Source organism: Leiobunum rupestre, chromosome 6 (assembly GCF_980474605.1).
Source record: "Leiobunum rupestre chromosome 6, qqLeiRupe1.1.hap1, whole genome shotgun sequence".
Taxonomy (NCBI): Eukaryota; Metazoa; Arthropoda; class Arachnida; order Opiliones; family Sclerosomatidae; genus Leiobunum; species Leiobunum rupestre.
The window spans coordinates 43,257,603-43,280,424 of record NC_143389.1 but is presented as its reverse complement, the minus strand read 5'-3'; the positions used below and the strand labels follow the sequence as shown (position 1 = coordinate 43,280,424).

General features: G+C 38.3%; 1 protein-coding gene across 4 annotated transcripts in view; it reads right to left on the bottom strand.

Moving 5' to 3' along the window:
• Nucleotides 1-22,822, bottom strand: part of LOC149941078 (A disintegrin and metalloproteinase with thrombospondin motifs 20-like) — a 153,979-nt gene that overhangs the window by 114,120 nt on the left and 17,037 nt on the right. For all 4 annotated transcript variants that reach the window (XM_090180208.1, XM_090180209.1, XM_090180210.1 and 1 more), the window contains exon 2: nucleotides 22,223-22,695. In XM_090180208.1, coding sequence (XP_090036334.1) covers nucleotides 22,223-22,695 — 473 coding nt within the window. The remainder of the gene's footprint in view (nucleotides 1-22,222; nucleotides 22,696-22,822) is intronic.

Here is a 22,822-nt window from a genome sequence, read left to right as displayed (position 1 = left end):
CGTTCGCGCCGCTGTCCAAAACCTCATTTGCGCCTCTTTTTTCTTCAAGTCCCCGAGGGAGGATATGTATTTTGAGGGAAAAACAGGGGCGAATCTCTGGATTGCATAACGGATATTGACAGCGAAAGTAGCCCTCATTCTATTAGAAAAAAGGCGCCTCCCAGGGATGACAGTTACCCGCTAGTCCCGCGAACCGTTGACGCGGGCTCCCGATACTTCGACTTAACTATTAGCTAATGAAGGTTATCATCGGAGGTGTCGACAGCCTAAAGACAGACCGCAGGAAGAAAAATAATGTTTACTTTTAAGGACTAAAAAAATCTAATATTATAGGGTTCTTAATATGATTAAGGAATAATCAGATTTCTAGTTTCTTTGGATCTTTCCCGGTAGAGTTATCCGTAATCTATAGGCCGTTCTAGTTCGCCACACTATCAAAGAAATATCGCTTTACAAACTTCCGCTCCAGAGGATATATTTGGTACCGCGCATTGATGCTTATTTCGTCATTAAATAAAAAAACTGTTGAGAAAAAAATTGGAGAAATTGAGAAGCGAGGACGTTGGATGATATTCGTCGAATCAAAGAACACCTCCTTGTTCTCATCCTCGAACCCGTAGGAAAAAACCGGCGATAAAAAATATCGCGCCCCTTCTTTTAATATAACCTTAAACCCCGGCTCTCCCTGCCGCAAACCGTTCCTCGAAGCAGCTGTTCTCGCAACACCCTTCGCAAAAAGTCGGCCTTGCACGGTATTTAAAAGCGAATAGACTCATTTCACCGGTTAATTTTATCCTTCCAATGACGGCCGCCATTGCGAATTAATTAACGTGAACTCTTCGCTTTCTTAAAATGGCGTCTTTCATCGGTGACGCGGAGGAATGGGACATCGCAAAAAAGGTTAAAAACCTTTTAATTCGTTACTCGTATATACTACGACAGCGCGCGTACTCCCTTAAAAAGTCGAATTAGCGAATGAGCTGGAATTGAGAAAGGGGGGGGGGGGCGGACGACACAACGGAAAGGGCTTTTCCAACCCCCCCTCGACATCTTTCTTTTTCGATGTTGGCAGAGATGTCCGAGTTTAAAATGTCAGGCGAGATAAAGACAGATCTTATATAACGCGACGACGACCTCGAGGGAGATGATCTTGGTCTACGATCTCTTAATTCCCGGAACGCGCCATCGCCTGACACTACGGTTGCGAGGCATCGCGGCTTATACCGGACGCAAACGGTACCGTACCGTCGCCTTTAAACGCGCTGTCGATTGACGACGCGAGGGGAGCGGGCAAATCCCAAAAACCTTAAAGAGAGGGATTTGCCGAGCTGAGCTTATACGCGGGAAGTCAGATGGCTTGATGATTTTCGACATTCGAGCGGGCTCTCTCAGTCGGTTCCGGAATCTCCTAATGACTTCGGAGCCAGTGAAAGTTGGACGCTCGCAAAAAGGGGAAGAAAAAAGGGTTTAACGCGTACGTAAACACGATGAAAACCCTCTAGGGTCATCAAGTACTAAATACTTCAACCAGGACGCCAGTTTAGAGTCGCGGTACGGAGGAGAGAGAGTGACGACGGTTTTGTTAATTGAGAATTGAAAGAGGCGAGGTTAAGGCTCCGCGCTTCGAGGGAAAGGATTGTTGTTTTTTTTATCCATCTTCTTCCTGGTTTGACAAGCGGCGCCCGCGTTTGGCGAAAACATACGTGTGATGGGAAATTTATCGGGAGATGGATCACGTTGGGTAAGATTTCGCGACGAAATAGGACTGAATTGGCTACGGGTCAAAATTAGTGACACCATCTTTCGAAATCGACTTAAAGCGCGTGGAACTAGAGTAAGATTAGTCAAGCATATGTCGCGTGATTGAACAATTACTAAAGAGAGTATAACCTCCAAAGCGATCTTAACGGAAGACGCAACGATTTTATGGATTACCTCGGAAACAAACTACATAAATGGCAAAAACCATAGGAGGAAATGTCAAATATTCGAATGTTTTTGAGGGGGCGACAAAAATACAAGTTGCTGAAAAAATAAAATCGTCTTCGATTACGAAACTAACAAGGTGACGACCCGAGGTGTAACGCACCGATTTTGTTCAAACTCGGGGGGTTTGGTAGACCTTCATTTAACTTGAAAAACCCTAAAAATTGGTCAGATATCCGTGTTATTTTCAATGGGGAAAAAATATTTTTGGTTGCCATGGCAAAACGGTTTCCTATAGAGACATTTCCCCCTAGTGTTTTTCAAGCTACATGAAGGTCTACCAAACCCCCGAGTTTAAACAAAATCGATGTGATACACCTCGGGTCGTCTCCTTGTAAGTGGATAGATAAATTCAAAATACTTTCAAGAAATTCAGCAAACGTAACCTGTTAAATTACGCGAAATATAACGCGGAAAATAATTTGATAGTAAAACTTAGCGGGTGCGAGGAAAAGAACACGAGCTTAATTACGGTCTTTAGCGGGAAGTCAAAATTCTAGAGTATATATAGGGGGGGAATGTCAAGGGACGCATTAGCGTAGACTAGAATATATTCACTCTCGATTTTTTTCAGATTCAATATATTAATTGGGGATGACATAACTGTTCTTTCAGCTCGCTAACAAGGGATACGACGCCGGCAGCGAGAGAAGAGACACGCTTATTTAACGAATAACATCTGCGCCAGCTTGATTAATCGAAAAGCTAATATGGAAGCGAGCGAGAACTATGTCGTGCCAAGGATAACGACAATGTACAGGGAGAAAGCCTCCTCTTTCGCTTCCATCGCGTGACGTTACCGCCATCGCGATACACGCGGCGGACAGGCATCCCTCCCTTGAAATATATTAATCGCTAAATGTTCAGATTCTACGAGATAATACGCGACTCGAGTCCTGTTCCGTAAACAGGAATACCACATCCAGAACATATATACAAAAAGTAGAAGCGGCGCATATATACGTAAGACTTTCGAAAACATTTCCTTATGTTGTACGAAATGTGTTTGGATGCGCGAAATATCCGAGAAATAATTTCAAAACTTCGACTCTTTCTCGTAAATAAATTTCAAAATCGCTCGAAACGAATCTTACGATTAAATTAGAAATTTATCCCAGAAAACTAGTCTCTAAAAGTTGCGAAACGATAACGCGAAAAGTTCGAGAAAAAGTCAGATCTTTCATAACGTTGAAGCAATTGATTTTCGAGTTTTTCACCTAAAAATAACAAACCAACCGAGTCATCTTGAAGAACCCTTCCCAGACTACCCACGTGAGGGAAAACAGGGAGGTCACCGGGTCAAACCGATACGAGCACGTAGACGCTATTTGGAGTAAAAAACCATTATTCTTACAATACACACACGCTTACTAGCCTTATCTCGTATAGACGTCCCAAAAGAAGTTATTACCCGGTAATTATTTGAGATGAACCAAAGCGCAAAAACACGAGATGGATCAAACAAAGTTTGATAAAGAAGAATGTAGAGCGATTCGCTCTCGACTACGCGAAACTACGAAAAAGGGAGAGTTTTAAAAGGGGTACCTCCTAAATAGAGGGGTTCTCAACTACACCCAACACGCACGATTTTACCCATTCCTGACCCCTGACCAAAATCTGTCTGCTTTCGAACAAAGAGACGGCACGAAGAACATCATCATCATCGGAGAACCCAAGGATTTAATAAATTGCTCTATCACCGAGATTCGGACTCCCGGCAAAGGCTTTAGAGCCCGGATGGACCCGCGTTCTTACACGCGCTTCGCAACGCCGAAGCCGCGCGCGTTAATGGAATAGCCTGGCTAAATAGTAATTCCGGGGTCGTTACACGCTGTTCGTTTTGACGCTCATTAAGAGAACGCGTCGCTCCTCCTTCTCCGGCGGCCACAACGGCTGCAGTATGCCAGCGGGAGAGAAGAGGGGGGCCCGCTTGATTAAGGAATTTAAAGAGAATAGGCCTTATAGTTTTAATAGATGGGAGGAGGGGGCACTTTTTCCAAGCGTCAATTATTCGGCGGGCGCGTGGCTAATTCGAAACGTAAACAGAGCGAGGACAACTGGCATCCGGTGCCTGACGTCGCCTGCCTATACTTCATCGCGCAGACAAGGCAGCGTGGCTCCAACGAAACCGGATGCGAAGGGCAGTGTTGCCCAACCTACTAGGAACACCGCCTAATGCGCGGGTTTGTCAAACGGAATTATTCAATTTGGTTATCAGGTAAAGCCCCAAAAATTAAATAGAAATAACTAAACCCAAAATCAACAAGCTATTTATCCCCAGAAAAACGTTGAAACCTAGGACGCAGTCATCTGATAACATTTCTTTTGATTTATCCAGCTATTCCCCCAATATTTAATTTTATAAAATAAACAGTGGTCTTGCCCAACTCGTTAAAATGTTGCTCTTACGTCACAAGACACGGCTTTATTAGTATATTCTTCGCGCGGGCGATTTGCAAGCGCGCTAGAAAAACCAATATTTCTTTGGCGGCTGTAGCGCGCGCTCGTAGACTTGTAGAAGTAAGAGACTAACGTAAGAGCAACATTTAAACAAGAAGGCCACGTTTCGTTATAAAAATTACTATTGACTTCTTATCATTTTTAAATAATTTAAAATGATGAATTCCCTTTACTAAGTTACGATTACTTAAGAAACTACCCCCTCGGCCTACCGATCCAATGTTCCCCCGCAGTTTATTACAGTTTCCAGCAAAATTCGGACTCACTTCCAAACTTTTGGCAAGCCTGAGGCGCTTTAATTCGCGCGTATAAACCCGTGTTTTTTCTCCCATTGACGTATATTTAATGAAAGGCTAAAATAGCGAAGCAAAATATGTGAAGGGGCTCTTTTCAAGGGAAATTTGGCGCCTTTATACTTAACGGTCATCAGCTCCGCACTCCGGAGCGAGTCCGACCACTCCGCCGTCATTTCTCCTCTCTCCTCTCCGACAACCCCCCCCCCCCCCCCATCTCTCCTTCTCCAGCTTCTCTTTGAATATGATCCCCGCGTGTGAGGACAGGATAAACTATCGCGATATTTTAAATTGCAGACTAGAAACTCCAGTAAGGAGTCTAAATTCGGTGGAAGTTGGTATCTGGGGACAAGCTCGCCGTTGACCCTCGTCCAAAAGGAGAGATTCACTATAGGCGACGAGTTTAAAGGCACTTCCCATTGCAGTTGATAACGAGCCGAAAGAGGAATTTTCATCCCTCGACAAGTACGCTATTATACCTCACGCGTCTATACGATTTTCCGACTTTTCAGCCTAACGCGGAAAATTTAAAGAGGGAGGGTGGAAGTCCAGGATTTATTTGAAATTATTGCGAGGGCTTAGTCGAATCTACTCGTATTTCATTGTATTCGCTATATACGGCAATCTAGAATATTTTTATCAGAAAAGGTTAAAAGCGAATTTAAGACTTGAAGCCAATGTTTCGATTATTTCGACGGGATATTAATTATCTATACAGTACGAAGGATGAAAAGGGGAATATTTCACCGTATCTGTTACAATCAGTGAAAATTTTATAAAATATTAAAATGGAGGTGTTTTGGAATAACTTGCGAAAGTTCGCTAAAAAACAGACTAAAAACCTCATGTTGATAAATAAAATATTTAACCTGGAATTAAAATTAAAATGCTACGCAATACAGATAAAAGTACTCTTTATAGTTGATTAATTGTGCATTGACAGTATTAATTTAATATTAATATTAAATTAATGCTGTTTATTGTTAATAAATTCAATCATAAATTAATTATGTTAAATATTAATAAATTCAATCGTAAATTAACGATGTTCAATGTCAATCAATTCAATCATAAATTAGCAATGTTTAATGTCAATAAATTCAATATTAAATTAGCAATGTTGAATGTTAATAAATATACCATTAAATTAACTGTTGAATGTTAATAAATATACCATTAAATTAACTGTTGAATGTTAATAAATATACCATTATATTAACTGTTGAATGTTAATAAACTAACCAGGGTTGGCTGATTTAAATCAACTTGATTTAAGTCACGATTAAAATCGCGATTTAAATCAACGATTTTTTTCAAAAACAAATCATTGATTTAAATTAATTTTTATATAGTATTTTTGAAAAAGAAAAAGCCTCGCCAATTGCTATAATTTGGGTTAAGATATAATCTTTCTTGTACTTCTACCCCAATGTTGCATTGGATTCTAGGTCTGTAGGTGGAGATTCCGCCGAATTTTATTTGTAAAGTACCAAAATAGGTTTTAAAAAATTAAAACTTCTATATGATTATTAGCTTAAATTTCATAAATTCATTATACATATATATAGACTAAGTCTTTAAAAATTAAAACATTTGTTTTAGGTAAAAATATGGTACTAAATTATATAAAACTTTGAAATTTTAATTAAAATCATAAAAATAAAAAATAAAAAAATCAATAAAAATCCGATTTAAATAAAAAAAATCGATTTATTTGATTTTTTTTAAAAAATCCAAAAATTGCCAACCCTGAAATTAGCCATTAAATTAAAGGTTTAATGTAAATAAATTAACCATTAAATTAATTGTTTAATGTTAATAAATTTATATTAATATATATATATAGAATATAATTTATTTATAGTGCATCAAAACATACATATATATATATATCATATATTGTCAATTTTTCTTATATGTTATCAATTTCAATATCATATATAATATGTTATCAATTTCAATATCATATATAATATGTTATCAATTTCAATATCAAATTATATGTTATCATTTTTAATATCAAATTATATGTTATCAATTTTTATATCAAATTATATGTTATCAATTTTTATATCAAATTATATGTTATCAATTTTTATATCAAATAATATGTTATCAATTTTTATATCAAATAATATGTTATCAATTTTTATATCAAATAATATGTTATCAATTTTTATATCAAATAATATGTTATCAATTTTTATATCAAATAATATGTTATCAATTTTTATATCAAATAATGTTATCAATTTTTATATATTATAATACAATACAATATGTTATCAATTTTTTTATATTATAATACAATACAATATGTGTTCAATTTTTATATATAATACAATAAAATACATAATCAACTTTTATATATAATACAATAAAATACATAATCAACTTTTATATAATATAATACAATACGTTATCAATTTTTATATAATATAATATAATACAATACACAGTCTTTTTGAGAAAAATAGCAGTAAAGTTAACACACGTTTTAAAAAATACCTAAAAGAACCTATTTGTAAAACTAGTAAGAAACTTACCTCTCTATTCTATAACGGTGTTCAAAATTTCAATAACATGAGTCCGAATATTGAAAATATTTTCACTGAATCATTATTCAAAAAAAATCACTAAAAAAGGTATTCTAATGAATATCCTTGATCATATACAACTTTAATTTATTGTAAATTTTAACGTGTAATTGTTTTTTGTTAGTAATTAGTTTTTGTTTTTATATTTATTCATTTATTATTTTATTAATTTAATTTAATTTAAATGTTTAATTGCTGGTCTATTTTCGGCGCGAGGGCTTACAAGTCGCCAAGTTGACTTAGCCCTCTATAGCATCTATGTAATAAGTCTTCTGAGATTTGAAATAAAATTGAAATTGAAATTGAATACAATACAATACAATACGTTATCAATTTTTATATAATATAATACAATACAATACGTTACGAATTTTTTATCAAATTTTATAGAAACCGCAACTAAGAATCATACGAACAAAGTAATAAAATAAATTTGTGTTCAACAATTGCAAAATACACCACAATCTAATTTAATTTTCAGAAACGCACGTATTTCCCTATTATTAATCACGTTTAAGGCTCGCGTTAATACTTACACTAGCCCTAAAATTCCATAAAGAGTAATGGATTCGTTCATTAACGGTATACGCGTCCGAATCGGGCGGTCAAACCAAGTGGGATTTGGCCGGCCGGTCACGCGGAGAATCCGGGAAAACCGTAGATGAATCATTTAGGCTCTCATTTTTTCGTGTTTTACAACTTCGGAAAAAAGAGAACGCGCGTGATGAAATGTAGCGGAACCGAAAACGTTAGCTAGGTTCGAGCCCCCACGGGGCCCTGCAAGAGAGGGAGAGCCCGTGTCCAGCTAGGAAAACAGCTCGGCCAAGAATTACACCTTGTAATTTACAAAACAGCCCCATTAATATAAGAGGCCACGCTTCTCCATTTGGGCTTTCATACTCTCCAGCCCCGATCATTCGGATAGCGGGGGTAGGGGGTTTATTTTATCCCGGAGACCCAGAAGTTTTGGCCGAAAGTTGGCTCGTCATAAATCACTCGGAACGATGTTTCTCTCCTAATCGTAGTTTTTGCAGTTTTCAAGGTTTAGGAGCGGACTATCGGGGATTGGCGAGAAACGCGTTTCTATATTTCGAAATAAAAATTATGAACTATCCTATACGTAAACACGTGCGAGTGTAGATACGGTAAAATGTGGAAAGCAAAAAGAGCTACTTATAGGATTAGGCCTATCCAAAATCTACAACGAAAGCTTATAGCGACTTATAGGTATAGTAAAAGAAAAATATCGCCTTTTCGAGTGGGTGCAACAAACACAAGGAGAACGCAGCTAGCCTTTAAACACGCTAACCGACGCTAACGCGGTGTTGCGTACAATTTTCGTTGGACGAACCTTTCAAAATTTTCCCCTTCCGACGGCAGCAGGCGCTAAAGCGTCTAACCAATGAAAACTGTACGCGAGAAAATCCGACAACTTTTGACGGGTTGCGTTCTCCTGGTGTGGGGTGCTGCGTTTGTTGCTCCTATAGGTGGCAGTAAGTTCAGAGGTAACAAATGTATTCTCCGGTATGAAGAGGGAAAGCTATTAAAATCGTCGTGAGACAGAGAGACCCAGGAAGTTATACTCGTATATGACACGCGGGTGGATGTGGCCATTTCGGCGCGTTATAACCGTAGAAGGTTGAATCCCAATTATCTGACGGTTGAGGCCAACGCGTAAAAACCTATTTCCCGCCTTTGAGCGCGCAGTCAGCTGACGATATTCTATCGCGTAACCTTACCAGAATGTTATGTCTATGGCTAGAGTCGGAAGGCGGGATATCGGATGAACGGAGGCAGGTTACCCACGACCCGGCTAAAGGGGGATCATTCTCGCTGAAACGGGCATTCCTAGTCTAGTGACTCATCGCACGTTTTCATTTCTATTTCACCCTTTCTTTCTCTACCCACAAAAATAAAAACATATCCGTTCGCATTTCCCCAAAGAGAAGATAAAACGAAGCCGATCATGAATTTGTATCGACTCGATATTGGGAAAGCTAATTAACGAACCGCCGTCATCGAATAACTTCAAAGTCAAATTTCTTTTATTAGTTTCGGAAATGACAAAGTAACCACGCATTCGCGGCGAATAAATTAAGGATGAAAAAAGTTTCTTTCTCATAGACGGAACAGCTCTCGAGCGGCATCAAACGGGAACTATTTCTCCATCAAATAAGAACGCGACTAATATCTTGACCATACGGTTCTTTTTCTCGTTCCTTCAACCCTCGGAAACTAGCCATCCTATCCACTTAGAAAGATCTCGCGAAAGAACCTCTGGGGCTCCACTCGCGCCAAAAGAACGAAGGCGAAGATGGGAAGAATCTCCGAAGGAAAGAAGAATGAAAAAAACTCGATTTGGCTTCGCATCTCCGAAAAGAACGAACAGAAAGAGAGAGATAAGGACGTATGAGGCTGAAAAATTAATTTGCCAACACACACGAAGTTTCGCAACTTCATATAAAAGTCTTTCTAGCCACGCAGGATTCCCTCTTCTTTATTGGAGTCTTCTTTCCCCATGCCCAATTCGCGAGTGTAACTCTCTCCTTTTTGGGCCGAAAACGGTATTTCTTCCTTCTTTCTCCGCGTGAAAAGGGCCCGAAATCGCTTGATAAGACCGCGCCGGAACGTTTCCACCTGCTACCTCTTTCTCCTTAACGAAATGTGATGATATTGAGACACGAGGCGGGAGAGGTGGAACGGATATATGTATCTCTCAGAGTCGATATCGCCGAAAAGACGTGTTTGCTCCGAGCGTGCCATTTTCCGCTTTTGTTCGATCACGAATTGCGGGCTGGCTGACGACGGTTCGATCGAATACCATCTCTGTACGTCGATTATTTTCAGCCGTTACGTAACGACGTTGTTAGGTGTTTACCGATATGCGGGCTATTTTGCATACGTTATACTGTCATTCCTTCGCGAGAGTAAATCCGGAGGCATCATTCATTGATACTTTTCTCCGAAACAAATCTCAAGTACAAATCGTTTAAAAGTGTCTTCACCTTACGAAATGCGGGTAGTTTTCTCTCCAAGAATCCATAAATTACACCAACCTTTTCCGCATAAATTATTGCACCCTAAAAATAATACCTTAAACATTAAATTTCCAAAAAGTTAAACGCTTAAACACGTTGGAGCGAGAAAAGTTGAAAAAATAACAGACCAAAGCTATTAAAATATTTCGCTATTTTATTCGAATAAAATCGGGCGTTCCAGCTACGTTCGCGCTTAACGGTCTTGGCTCGATACGTATTTATATCACAAAATAGGAATTAAAAAAATCGATAAGAACTAGATCGATACAACTTTTACCCGTGCGAACGGGGTCCTTCTTCGATTCGTTCGAATTTAAAAACGTCGGGTTTTCCAGAGCCGACAGAATATAGCAAATCGAATTTAAATTTTAATGATTGAGTAATATTTATTCGGGGTTCTTAAAAGGTTTTACGCGTTTAGCCTCGAGCTTCTAGTGGCAAAACTTAAAAGCTAAAATACATCTTTAATGAAAAGAAGAATTATTGATGAAAACGCGATAAAGGTAACCACGAAATAAAATTAACCTTTCGTTTATTAATTCATACCAACTGGGGGGCCTAAGCCCCATGCCGAGATCTAAAACTTAAAAATCATAAAGATTGGGGGGAAAACCACCTCATGGGTGGGAAGATGTCGTCGGTTTACGCTTAATTTGAATAAATTCCTAAAAATCGCTTTAGCTAACTTTGACAAGGATATGCTAATTTTTGGATGAAAGACGCGTGGGTCTACGAGCGACCGTGTCCGTGTTTTTTTAAAAGTCAATAACAACGGGGTAACGTGACAATTAAGTCAAGGGCGACGACAGTGGTAAAGTGTACGCTAAGATCTATGCCGTCAATTTTATACTGGCATTTACGAGGCTGATTGCAAACTTATTATCGGATTAATTAGCCTTTGTAATTGAAAAACCCACGCTAGTCCTCAAAATCCCAATAATTTAAATATGACGAAAGTTGAAATCAATTAACCGAGTTAATTACGGAGTAACGTATCTACAATAATGATAATTAAACTGGAGGGATTTCGTACCAACTATACTATTAAGAAATTGAGTTCGTTATCCGTATAAATTAGATAGTATGAGTCTATGAGATTTGTCTGGTTGTTCGGATCCTACGCGCGGTTTCGATATAAAAGGTTAGTTGAATGATTTCCATTATTTATGAGGTGTTCATGTTGTAATGACGTGGGCAGAGGAACACGGTTATATAATCGAGCGGGGCCAAAAGGCTGAAACGCCTCGGTCAGAATTTGAAATAAATCCAGATTCAAAATGATAAGACTTATTTAAACTTCGACAATAAACAAATATAAATTGAAACGGGAAATATTTTGGAATTTTGAAGGAAAAACCTTTAGTGTCAAAATATCTAACTGGAGCGGCGGAGTGGTAAGCACTCGCGCCTCGCAGTAAGCGTAGCCGGGTTCGATCCCAGCTTGTGGCACTGGGTGCAAACCCGGAACAACTCCTTCCGCGTTGAGTTTGCAAGTTCTCTCCCCACTGGTTTAAGGGGTTTTCCCTCGAGCTCTTCAGTTTGCCCTTCCATAACATTAATAGTGAGTGTAGGGAGCTGTTGGCTCGCGTGGCATGAAGGGCAGGCCACCACCCTCCTACGCATTGTAACCCGGTCACCTGAATTAATGTTTTTAAAAGTCGCTTGATGACTTAGGCCGAAGGTGGTGCCTTGGGTATTAGAATAGCTGATTATTATTATAAATGTACAATAATTAAAAACACGAAAAATTAATTACGTAACCTAAATTTTCTTTTGATTAAGTGGGCCTAAATAATGATTCGAAACAAGAAAACATAAAATTCGTGTCAATTTAAATTAGTAAGAATGCTCACAGCACTATAGTAAATCCTGAGGTATAACAAGAGCTTATCATAAAAAAATTTCAAACTAAGATTTATAATTTAAGCGCTTCCTGATAATGCTCAAAGTTAAACAAAGCCACCCCAAAGAAGAGATCGCCAAATGTCTCAGGTGATTCTCAAACCGATCCACCGACTTCCTAAAACACAGATAACGAACTGAAGTATCAAAACGTGATGAAATAGAAGTCTCTTCCCTCTTTGGGGACTTCCGATTAAATATGAACGGGGATAGTTTGAGGCAACCAGCGGTAATTAATTCAATGGCGCAAATGATCTCGAAGCCGATTTTAAGAGGCGAAAGACGAAGGACAGAATTGAAGGTTTAATCATATTAGGTCGGAATCTTGAGGCGTCATTATAATTGAAAACGTCGCTCCGTTTCAAAGGCAAAGTCAATTAAGGGAGCGCCCCGCCCGGACCAAATCGTCAAGAATAATTTCGGAGAATTCATCGCGGACCAGACAAAAGAGGGCTTTCTCTCTCTGGCGGAACAGTTACACTACGCCTAATCGACCGGAAATAATTATTAATCCGGTGACCTCAAGGTGCCGACGAAGAATTCGCGGCAGAAAGGAATAGAAAAAGGAAGTTCATTTAGAAAGTCAATACCGCCCAATCCAACAAAACGAGCCAGAGAACAAAATATCTAGGTGAAGGTTGAGGGAGGTAAAAAATGAAGTAAACGAGTGAAGAAGAGACGACGCGATTGCCAGCTAGTATCAGGCTGAAAATAGCGCCCTATCGAGAAAATACCGCCGAAAAGGACGAAGAAAAGGAAATCGAACCTTTCCAGAGAAAACTCGATTTTCAGCGAAGAGATTTTAAAAGAAGACGGTTCGAATTTCGTCCAAGTAAATTAAAAGAAAGTCGGGCCTAGTTAATAGTAATTTAAAACGGGCCACCACGTGACGCGCGGAATGAAACAAAAAGCGCCAAATCGCGCGGGCTGCCGGGGCCCAGCTCTTCACTAAAACGTCTCTCAATGGCTAAAAGAGGCGGACGACGTAATGACTTTGAATTTATCTTCTCTCTGGGGCAAATTGAAAAGACAGTAGGGTATATACGTGGGCAGCCGATAAGGGAGCATCGCCTATCTACGAAACGCGACGGAATCCTCCGTGATTTCCATTCAGAGAGAAAAGAAGCCAAATCCCCCAGACTTAATTTCACTAACGAGGTAGCGGCCAAGAGCGAATGTCTTAAAGGCTACCGAATAAAACAAAATAGAAAGAAGAGAATAATACCCCGGCCTACTCTTCTTTGGGTGGGGAGCCTCTTCGGCAAATTAAAATACTTCTCCGAGGACAAGTCATGAATCACAATTGACGGAGGATTAAAATACAGCACCCTTGACTTTAATACTTTTACCGCGAAAATAGGCAATAACAGTTAACCCACGTTGCCGACAAAATATTCTGGGCGAGACCCTTAATGTTTCAAAATTAATGATGGGAAATATCTATTACACGTTTGAAATTTCGCTCAAGATTGGAAAAGGGGATGGGGCTGAAAAGGCTAGAAGACGTACATTACATCCTGTTAAAAGCGAGCGTTCAGTACATTTCAACAAGAGTGTGTGATCTATTTTGGCCTACTCTCAAGTTATATTTTTCAATTTAATTATTTTTCCAATTATCGGATTATTTACGTTTAAATGCTCCAAAATAGTTATTTACGTTTCGGTATTCACCTGAATCGGTAAAAAATTAGCTCCATTTTATTTTAATACGGATATCCAAGGTACCTTACCGCGCGCTGCTGGCATGAGCTACTTCAGGCGCCGGCCGAGCTAGTATAATTGGTAACTGACCGAATTTATTACTATTTTTTTAATCAGGGTTCGTAAAACATTTCCGGAATTAAATTCCTTGACATTCCCAGGTTTTCCCTGAACAAATTGCCAAATTTTCCCGGACCATTTTTGTAGAATAAATGAATGATTTGAGTTAAAATCTTGAAAAATATTTATCAGGTACATCTTTCAAAATTTATTTGCCCGATTTTTTTTGGGGATCATTTAAAAATTCCTTTACATTTTTGGGGTCACTTTCAAATTCCCTGACTTTTCCCTGACCTTTTGGAAACATTTTCATATTCCCTGACCTTTTGGAAACATTTTCATATTCCCTGACCTTTTGGAAACATTTTCATATTCCCTGACCTTTTGGAAACATTTTCATATTCCCTGACCTTTTGGAAACACTTTCAAATTCCCTGACCTTTTGGAAACACTTTCAAATTCCCTGACCTTTTGGAAACACTTTCAAATTCCCTGACCTTTTGGAAACACTTTCAAATTCCCTGACCTTTTGGAAACACTTTCAAATTCCCTGACCTTTTGGAAACACTTTCAAATTCCCTGGCCTTTTGGAAACACTTTCAAATTCCCTGACCTTTTGGAAACACTTTCAAATTCCCTGACCTTTTGGAAACACTTTCAAATTCCCTGACCTGTTCCGACTTGGACTCGGAACTGAACTGACGAGGAGACTACCCGAGGTGATAATCACCGATTTGGTTGAAACTAGGTGGGTATGTAGACCTTATGGTAACATGAAATTTCACCAAGGGAAAAATTGCAATGGGCATTAGTTTTGCCATGGCAACCGAAAATGTTTTTGACAACACAGTATGTATATTTAATCATTGAAAATAACATGGGAATCTGAGCACTTGTGAAAATTTTTTAAAAAAATTCAAATTTCAAAACCAAAAAAAAATAGATCAAAATTGACAAATGAAATGAATTTTATGATATTTTGATGAATTTTGGTCAATTTGATCAAAATATGTAAAAATTGATCAATTGTTATTTTCAATGGGACAATATACAGACTGTGTTGTCAAAAACATTTTCGGTTGCGATGGCAAAACTAATGCCCATTGCAACTTTTCCCTTGGTGAAATTTCATGTTACCATAAGGTCTACATACCCACCTAGTTTCAACAAAATCGGTGATTATCACCTCGGGTAGTCTCCTCGTGAGTAGTATATCATCGTCCATGGTAGTAGTATATTTCGCCTTGGGAATAATACGACACTTTGGGGCTGTGTGCTGAAATAAACCTTTATGGCGCGATAACTTGGCCAAAATTATCACCGAACTGATTTTCCAATTGACATACTTATGGGTATTCCGTTTCTTATGATTGTACATAAATAAAAACTCGTGAAAATTAAAACGCTAGCTCCATTCAGTGATAATAACGTCATCTTTAGCTATTTTAATTAGTATTGAATATATTTGTATTCCTTATGGCCGCTAAACCTCGGCGAGGGAGATTAGGGAGAGCCCGTTTGAATAGCGAACTAGGCCAATAAATAATCGAAGAGAGGAGAACCCGTTGAATCTCAATCGAGTCACCTCCAGCCCAGTTAGGGCTCCCGAAGTGGGTAGCGGAATTAAATTACGAGAAACCCAACTGGAAAGAACGCTTTTCCGAACGGTAGGTGTTACTGCTCGAAACCACAGCGGGAGAGCGATCTTTATGTTGGCGCTGCGGTTGGAAACAAATTGAGGGAGGCCTACGAATAGAAAGATTCGCAACCACTTTGACTGGCCGTGGTGAGAGAAAGTCGAATCACGTCGAGAAAGAGCCCACCTGCTTAAATCCTACAAACCCAAAAGCGTATCCATAAAACTAATACCACGACACTGAAATACCAGATTTATACGTAGTCTAAAATGCAAATGCGTGGGTATAAAAAAATTGAATATTTCACAAATATGTCAAAAATAAACTCTAGGGGATTCGCGGCATTCAAATTACACCTACTAAAAGGTATTCGCGAATATAGAATGTATCAACTATTTTTTCTTTAACTAGAATGGGTAATTCTCTCATTCAGAGTATATAAAAAGTATGAAAAGGACCGTGTCGCCATTATTAGGTTTAGAGGTCGAGGACAGTTAATCATTAGCCATGTTTAAATTGATTTTTTTCGGGAAAAAATTTAAACAAAGAAATTTACCGGTTAATATTTCGGAAAATGATTAAAAAACATGTATTATTCGTAAAATTTAAGCTTTTTATCGAAAAAAAAACGTCGTTTTTCCGATTAATTTTACAAATTTATCAAAAAATTAATCGGATAATACAGAAATATAAATTATTTGATCAAAAAATTTTACAAATAATTTTGAGAGCTTTATCGATTGAATAAAAGTTAACCATCCCCGACCTCCAATTAGGTTTCTCCAGAAAAGAAACAAATAGGCCATCCTTTCCCGGAAGCTGGCACTCCACCTTTTAACCTTATAACTTTCGGAGGTTTCTTTGATATTTGACTTGGAGAGGAGCTCCGGTCGCGATCGAATCTGTATAATTAGAACTTAAAAGGTTCACAAACCTTTCAGGCGGGGGGAAAAAGGAACGAAAAAAGCAACGGAAGAAACAAAAGAAGCGTAAATAATTCCCCTTTCTCCACCCCCCCCCCCCACCCCTCCGATCTCATCGTCATCACAATACCACCCCTCCCCCCTTTCTTGGCATACTATCGCCCAAGTCTTTTTTACTTCTAACGGGGCGACCACGCGGGCAAATTCCCACTCTCTTTCTCGCTATCCCTTTTTTCTTTGACTCCTCCGACTCTTCTACTTTACCTTGGAATAATTACTGAACGGGGCAACGCAAGGACGTTCTCTAGAAGGGGAAAGTGTCCCGCGCTTCAACAATTACCAGACGGAGCAAAAGGGAAGAGACGCGGGGATGCACGCTGGAGGGCGCTTCGTGTTCTCTCTCATAGCGCCTTTGACTTCCCGCGTTTATACTTCGCCAGTTAATTAATGATTTTTCTTTTATTAGATCATTTTACGCTCGCCGGACTTCGAAACTAGGCGTCTGAACGCGCCAGTAATTAAGACCTCAACTTTATCAATTATTGGGGAAAATAGTTTCTCTTTCTTCGTCACAATCGAATTGGCTCAATGCGAATCATACGCTTTGAAAGATCGGAACTTTCAAATGAAACTTGAAGGTTCAGAAACCCGGATGGCCAGTTTCTCCGACTCCCCACCCTTACGAAAATGTTTGATTAAATTTTAATCAAACATTTTACTTATCAAACTATGATAAAAAATTGGTCAAATATTAATTTATCAAAATATCAACAAGAAATATTGGACAATATTTTGTTAACATTTAATTGACCAGGGCCGCCTAATTTAAATCAAATTGATTTATTTAAAACATCCTTGATTTAAACCCCTCAATGTATTTTATAAAATGTACGAACGTAGGTTCTCTAGCAAATTAACCATGTCAATTGAATTTCATTTTAATTCACATTTAAATTTATCAAGAGTAAATAAAATTGTAGTTTACATTACCACTGCCCTCAAATTATCAATGATTTTGTCAAAACAAAACAGGCATAAAACCAAAACAATCAATAAAAATTCGAATAAAATAAAATTTATAAAAATACGAATAAAATAAAATTTATAAAAATACGAATAAAATAATATTAATAAAAATACGAATAAAATAAAATTAATAAGAATACGAATAAAATAAAATTAATAAGAATACGAATAAAATAAAATTAATAAGAATACGAATAAAATAAAATTTATAAAAATACGAAAAAAATAAAAGTTATAAAAATACGAATAAAATAAAATTTATAAAAATACGAATAAAATAAAATTTATAAAAATACGAATAAAATAAAATTTATAAAAATACGAATAAAATAAAATTAATAAAAATACGAATAAAATAAAATTAATAAGAATACGAATAAAATAAAATTAATAAGAATACGAATAAAATAAAATTAATAAGAATACGAATAAAATAAAATTAATAAGAATACGAATAAAATAAAATTTATAAGAATACGAATAAAATAAAATTTATAAGAATACGAATAAAATAAAATTAATAAAAATACGAATAAAAATTAATAAGAATACGAATAAAAATTAATAAGAATACGAATAAAAATTAATAAGAATACGAATAAAATAAAATTAATAAAAATACGAATAAAATAAAATTTATAAAAATACGAAAATAAAATAAATCTATTTAGATTTTTAGAAAAAAATAAAATCAACCACTGTATTTGACCAAGTAATACTAGATCATATTTTGATGAGAAATTTAATAAATATTAAAATTGCAATATGATCATATTTTGATCGGTAGAATTTTTAATCAGCCATTTTCGTAGCACGTTGAATCCGTTGAATTGTCGGAAGAAACGACCGGTGAAAAATGATTAATAAGGCAAAACCTCTTGAAAATTCCAACAGTAAAAGTGCATTCAAAAATCCAGTAAAAGCGATCAAAATTGTAACATTTCAAGTGGGGATCTTAGTTTAATAAAAATTTAAAAAAATGAATTCGTTTACAAGGATGAAGTGTAGAGCCCCTTTTGAAATCTAAGACCCGACAATGAAAAATATCAAATATTTATACATCATTACAAGCAGAAAGCTTTAACAGACTCTTAGTTAAGAATGCGAGCTTTGAAAAGAATAAAAAAACAACCGTGTAAATAGAAAGTATAACTTTTGAATTCAGCCTCGTTTGCCTTCGCTTTTTTAATAATAAATCATATGGAAAATGGAATCCGTACAATAGTGCGCTGCGAATATATTTTTCTCTCGAATCGGCGGCAGAGCGCAAATATCTAAATCTGGGTCATTCGTTTCCGAAGGGGAACGTGTCTGCTGGGGGATTTAGGATTTCTTATTTAACCCTTTTTGCTCTTTTCTGGTATTTTTTGAAATCCCCAAAAGCTTCGAAAGCATCTCTCTTCTGGAAAGGGAACCAACGTCGAACCGAGAGGCTGGGGGGGGGGGGGGGTTGATATTTAGGGCTTCAGACGCACCACCATCGGAGGAGGGAAAGAGGGACCGGCTCAAAACCAGAAATCAAAGAGCCTAAGAAACAACGGATAACGAGAAATCCTTATTTTCCTCTCCTATTCTTTCACGTCCGAAGACATCGATACGTCAAAAGTGAAAAGTCTCCGAGATAATCGAAGAATATTCCCCCCAAAACCGGAAAACCGCTCCGTATCTCTTACCTATATAGGAGAATCCCCAGAGTTCTAAGCTCAAAGACAAGGGACGATTCGCTGACGTTTATTGATTATGGCTACGGCTAAAAGTCTTTCCATTCAATTGCGGCATGTTAAAGATAGATTTCTAGCAATCAAAAGAAATTAACCTGTATTGAAAAGTCCCGCAATTTTAGTAATTAACTTCGCGGCCAACCACTAATGTCAAAGGCATACGAGGGAGCGGACAATATTGGAACCCTGTGGGGGGGGGGGGGGGTTTCATGCATATTAAAGGTTACATTCCCTTTAAACTAGTCGGTTCGCCAAAAGAATGACTCATTTGAGTTTTAACACATTTAAAAAAAAATCAATCATTCTCCAAGAATTTTCTACGGGCCTTATCCAATCGTTCCATTTCCCAAATCTCATTTTCTTAATTTCGGCCAAAGCACGCTTAGAATAGAATTTTTCTTTGATAAAAACGTAATTCGAAAATCTGATATATTTTTCCCCCCAAATAAAATTTGATAAATCTCGGGTATTATTTATAAACGAACCCCAAATTGAATAAGAATAGCTAACAATTGAATTTCTGTCAGGATTGAAGGAAAATATCTCAACAATGGAAAAATATCTAAGGAAACATTTCGGCTCTTAGCGAGTTCGAACTGCGAACTCTGATATTTTCCCGCGAGAGAACAACGCTACAGGGGCGTACAGTCATTTCCTTTTTACGGCCAAAAACCAAGATAAAACATATTCCGCGGGAAAACTCGGCGAATTTAATGATCCAATACCGAAGCCGTATGGCTGCGAGTAGATATTGAGAAAAAGTGGGGAGAAAAATAAAATAAAGTTGGGCCAAACATCAAGCGTATTTCTCTTATAACTCTTAACGACTGGCTGCTACGGCCTAGTTATACAATAGAAGCGGCAAAAAATTAACAGTAGGTCAAGTGTAGCGAACACATTGGCTACAAATCACGAAGCGGACGGCGCAAGAGACGAAAACAACGAGACGAAAAGCTTATAGAAATTGGTAACAAGGAAGCAACATTTTATTCGGAGGCGGCCGCCTCTTAAGGCTTTTATCGAAACAAGAATCCCCTCCACGGGAATAAAAAAAGCACCCACTAACATCCAAAAAAAGTGGCGGATCGAGCCAAAACCCGTCAATGGAAAAGGAACCAGCCAAAATAAGGGGGGTTTAATATCGAAAGAACTTTTAAAAGCGGGCCGGGGTTACGAGGAGCGAGGGTGCATCACTCAAAAAGAAAAAAACTTTTTATTTCTACTATTACTTTCTTCTAAAATTCCCGTATACGACCTCGTTTTATCGGGAGTAAAATTCGTAACAGTCTTAAAACGGACGAAGCCGAAGTTTCACCGAGTAACGGGGTAAAGTTTCTGCCGATGTCCGTTAGATTTAAAAGACGTCACGTCTCGAGACGCTCTTAACATTCGAGTCCGCGCGCCGCGTCTAGACGAAAAAATAATAGTCAAATAAATTAGATAATTGTCGGGAAATTGATAATTCCAATCAAACCTTGGATAAATAATAGTAGTTCCTACCTGAATATATCACTATAGCTTTCCGCGTGCGTTTGCAAAGTGTTTGTTACGGGTTCTGCCTTGTAGAAGGCTACGTGTTACGGGAGTTTCGGAAATTCTCCGTTAACTTCGCCGAAGCGGCGCTACTATCGCCAAAGCCATTTGCTGGTCAGGTTTTCTACAAGTGATATATCCAGGTAGGAACTACTATTATTAATCCAAGATCAAACAAACCAAAGCGTCCTTTCATCCCGTGGCGTTGGTGGAAAATTGAGTTGGTTGATTCAATTTGGAGTCGCTACAACGGTCGGGAATGATCGCGCATACTATGGGCGCTCGATCCAAGAAGGTTTCTTCGGAAGAGCCAGTATCGGCCTATACTTTCGGGAATAATTCATATATCGGAGCTGTATTATAGGAAAAGATTGCGGGCAAGTATCGGGGGCTGGCGGTCGCGCTAGTGAGTCCAGGGCCGAAATAAAAAGGGTACCAAAAATGGACGTCACACACGCCACGACTTCATCCATCATAGGGCGCGGTAGCCTTTCCGAAGACGCGACGTATCTACCAACGAGGGTTTCCATATTTTCGGTCTCGTTAATATAGATCCCTATTCTCGAATGGAAAAGTACTTTAAGCAAATGGGCTGGATATTTACGGTTTCTGTATAAGTGGAAGGCCGGGCCACTTAACCTCTTACACGACCGCGGTGTAGGGCCCAAACGTACTCAATTTCAATTTATTTCCCATTTGGAGCCCGTAATTTGTTTCAACTGGTTATCGATCTTAAGCCGTACCGCGCGCAACGAATAACCGATCAAAGGGCCCTGATCGCGTGATTGATAAGTGACGAGCACTTATGCCTATTCCATCATTGCCTGAAGTGTTTATATCGGCGGCTATTACGCTTATGATACTTAGTTATACATTCGGTGAATGGATGTATACTTTAGAGTGACCTTCTTTGAACCCTGAGGGGATTTCAGCGTGTTTGCTCCGAAAAGGGGTTACAGTTCTGTTCGTATTAGATTTTTTACCGCAACAGTCACGGTGTTTCAATATGGTATACGACAAAAAATAACCAAAATAGTACAAACAGGAAATTATACGCGTATACACTTGGAAGGAAGATATTATCGTAAAAACGGGCGTAGTTTATTGCAGAGATTTTATATCACGACGGCGGCCATCCAATGAATTTGAACATACGCGCAATTTCTTACATCGGACGTAGATTAGGACCCGCCCATTTCTCTGCACTGTGCCGATGCATTTTTAGACATTCCAAAATGTATACGTTTATTATTCCCTAGTCACGAATAAAAATTTCCAAAATTCTTGACGAGACAACGACAAAAAAAAGTACAAATACTAAACGAAATAGTTCAACAAGACTCACCAGTCCATGGCAGACACTGAGTGAGGCGTGAGATTCGAAATCGCCGACGACCATCCCGACGTAGAAGCAATTTCTGGGTCCCTCTAGAAAGTCCTTGACGCCCTCCTCGTCGTCATGGGCAGCGACGGTCGAGTTGATGTCCGAATGGGGGTCGCCCTTGAAGTTGGGCGACAAGAAGCGAGAGTCCGGGTGTAGGCGTAGAAGGAATGTCTGGTGGAAGGCGGCGATGCTGTAGAAGCGAATCGAGGACAACGGCACTTCCGGAATCTGAGATTGCCTCCTTCCGGGGTACGACGGCACCCAGCTGAACGGGTCGTGTCCTCCGCCACCGCTCGTGATATTGTTCCACGTAGAGGAAACATTTCGAACCAGGACTGGATACACAGTCTGGCGACGACTACTGGCAGAACGGGAACGTTTTCGTTGGCGTTTGTAGTCCTGGTCCTCCTTAGTCCGACCATTTAGATCTTTATCTAGAAAGAACAAATAATCATTGAAAAGAGTATTCGAAGTAATATCATTAATCCTAAAAGTCTTTAGAAATAAATTAGCTTATGGTGAATAACAAATGGAGAATTAAACATTAAAAATATCTGATCA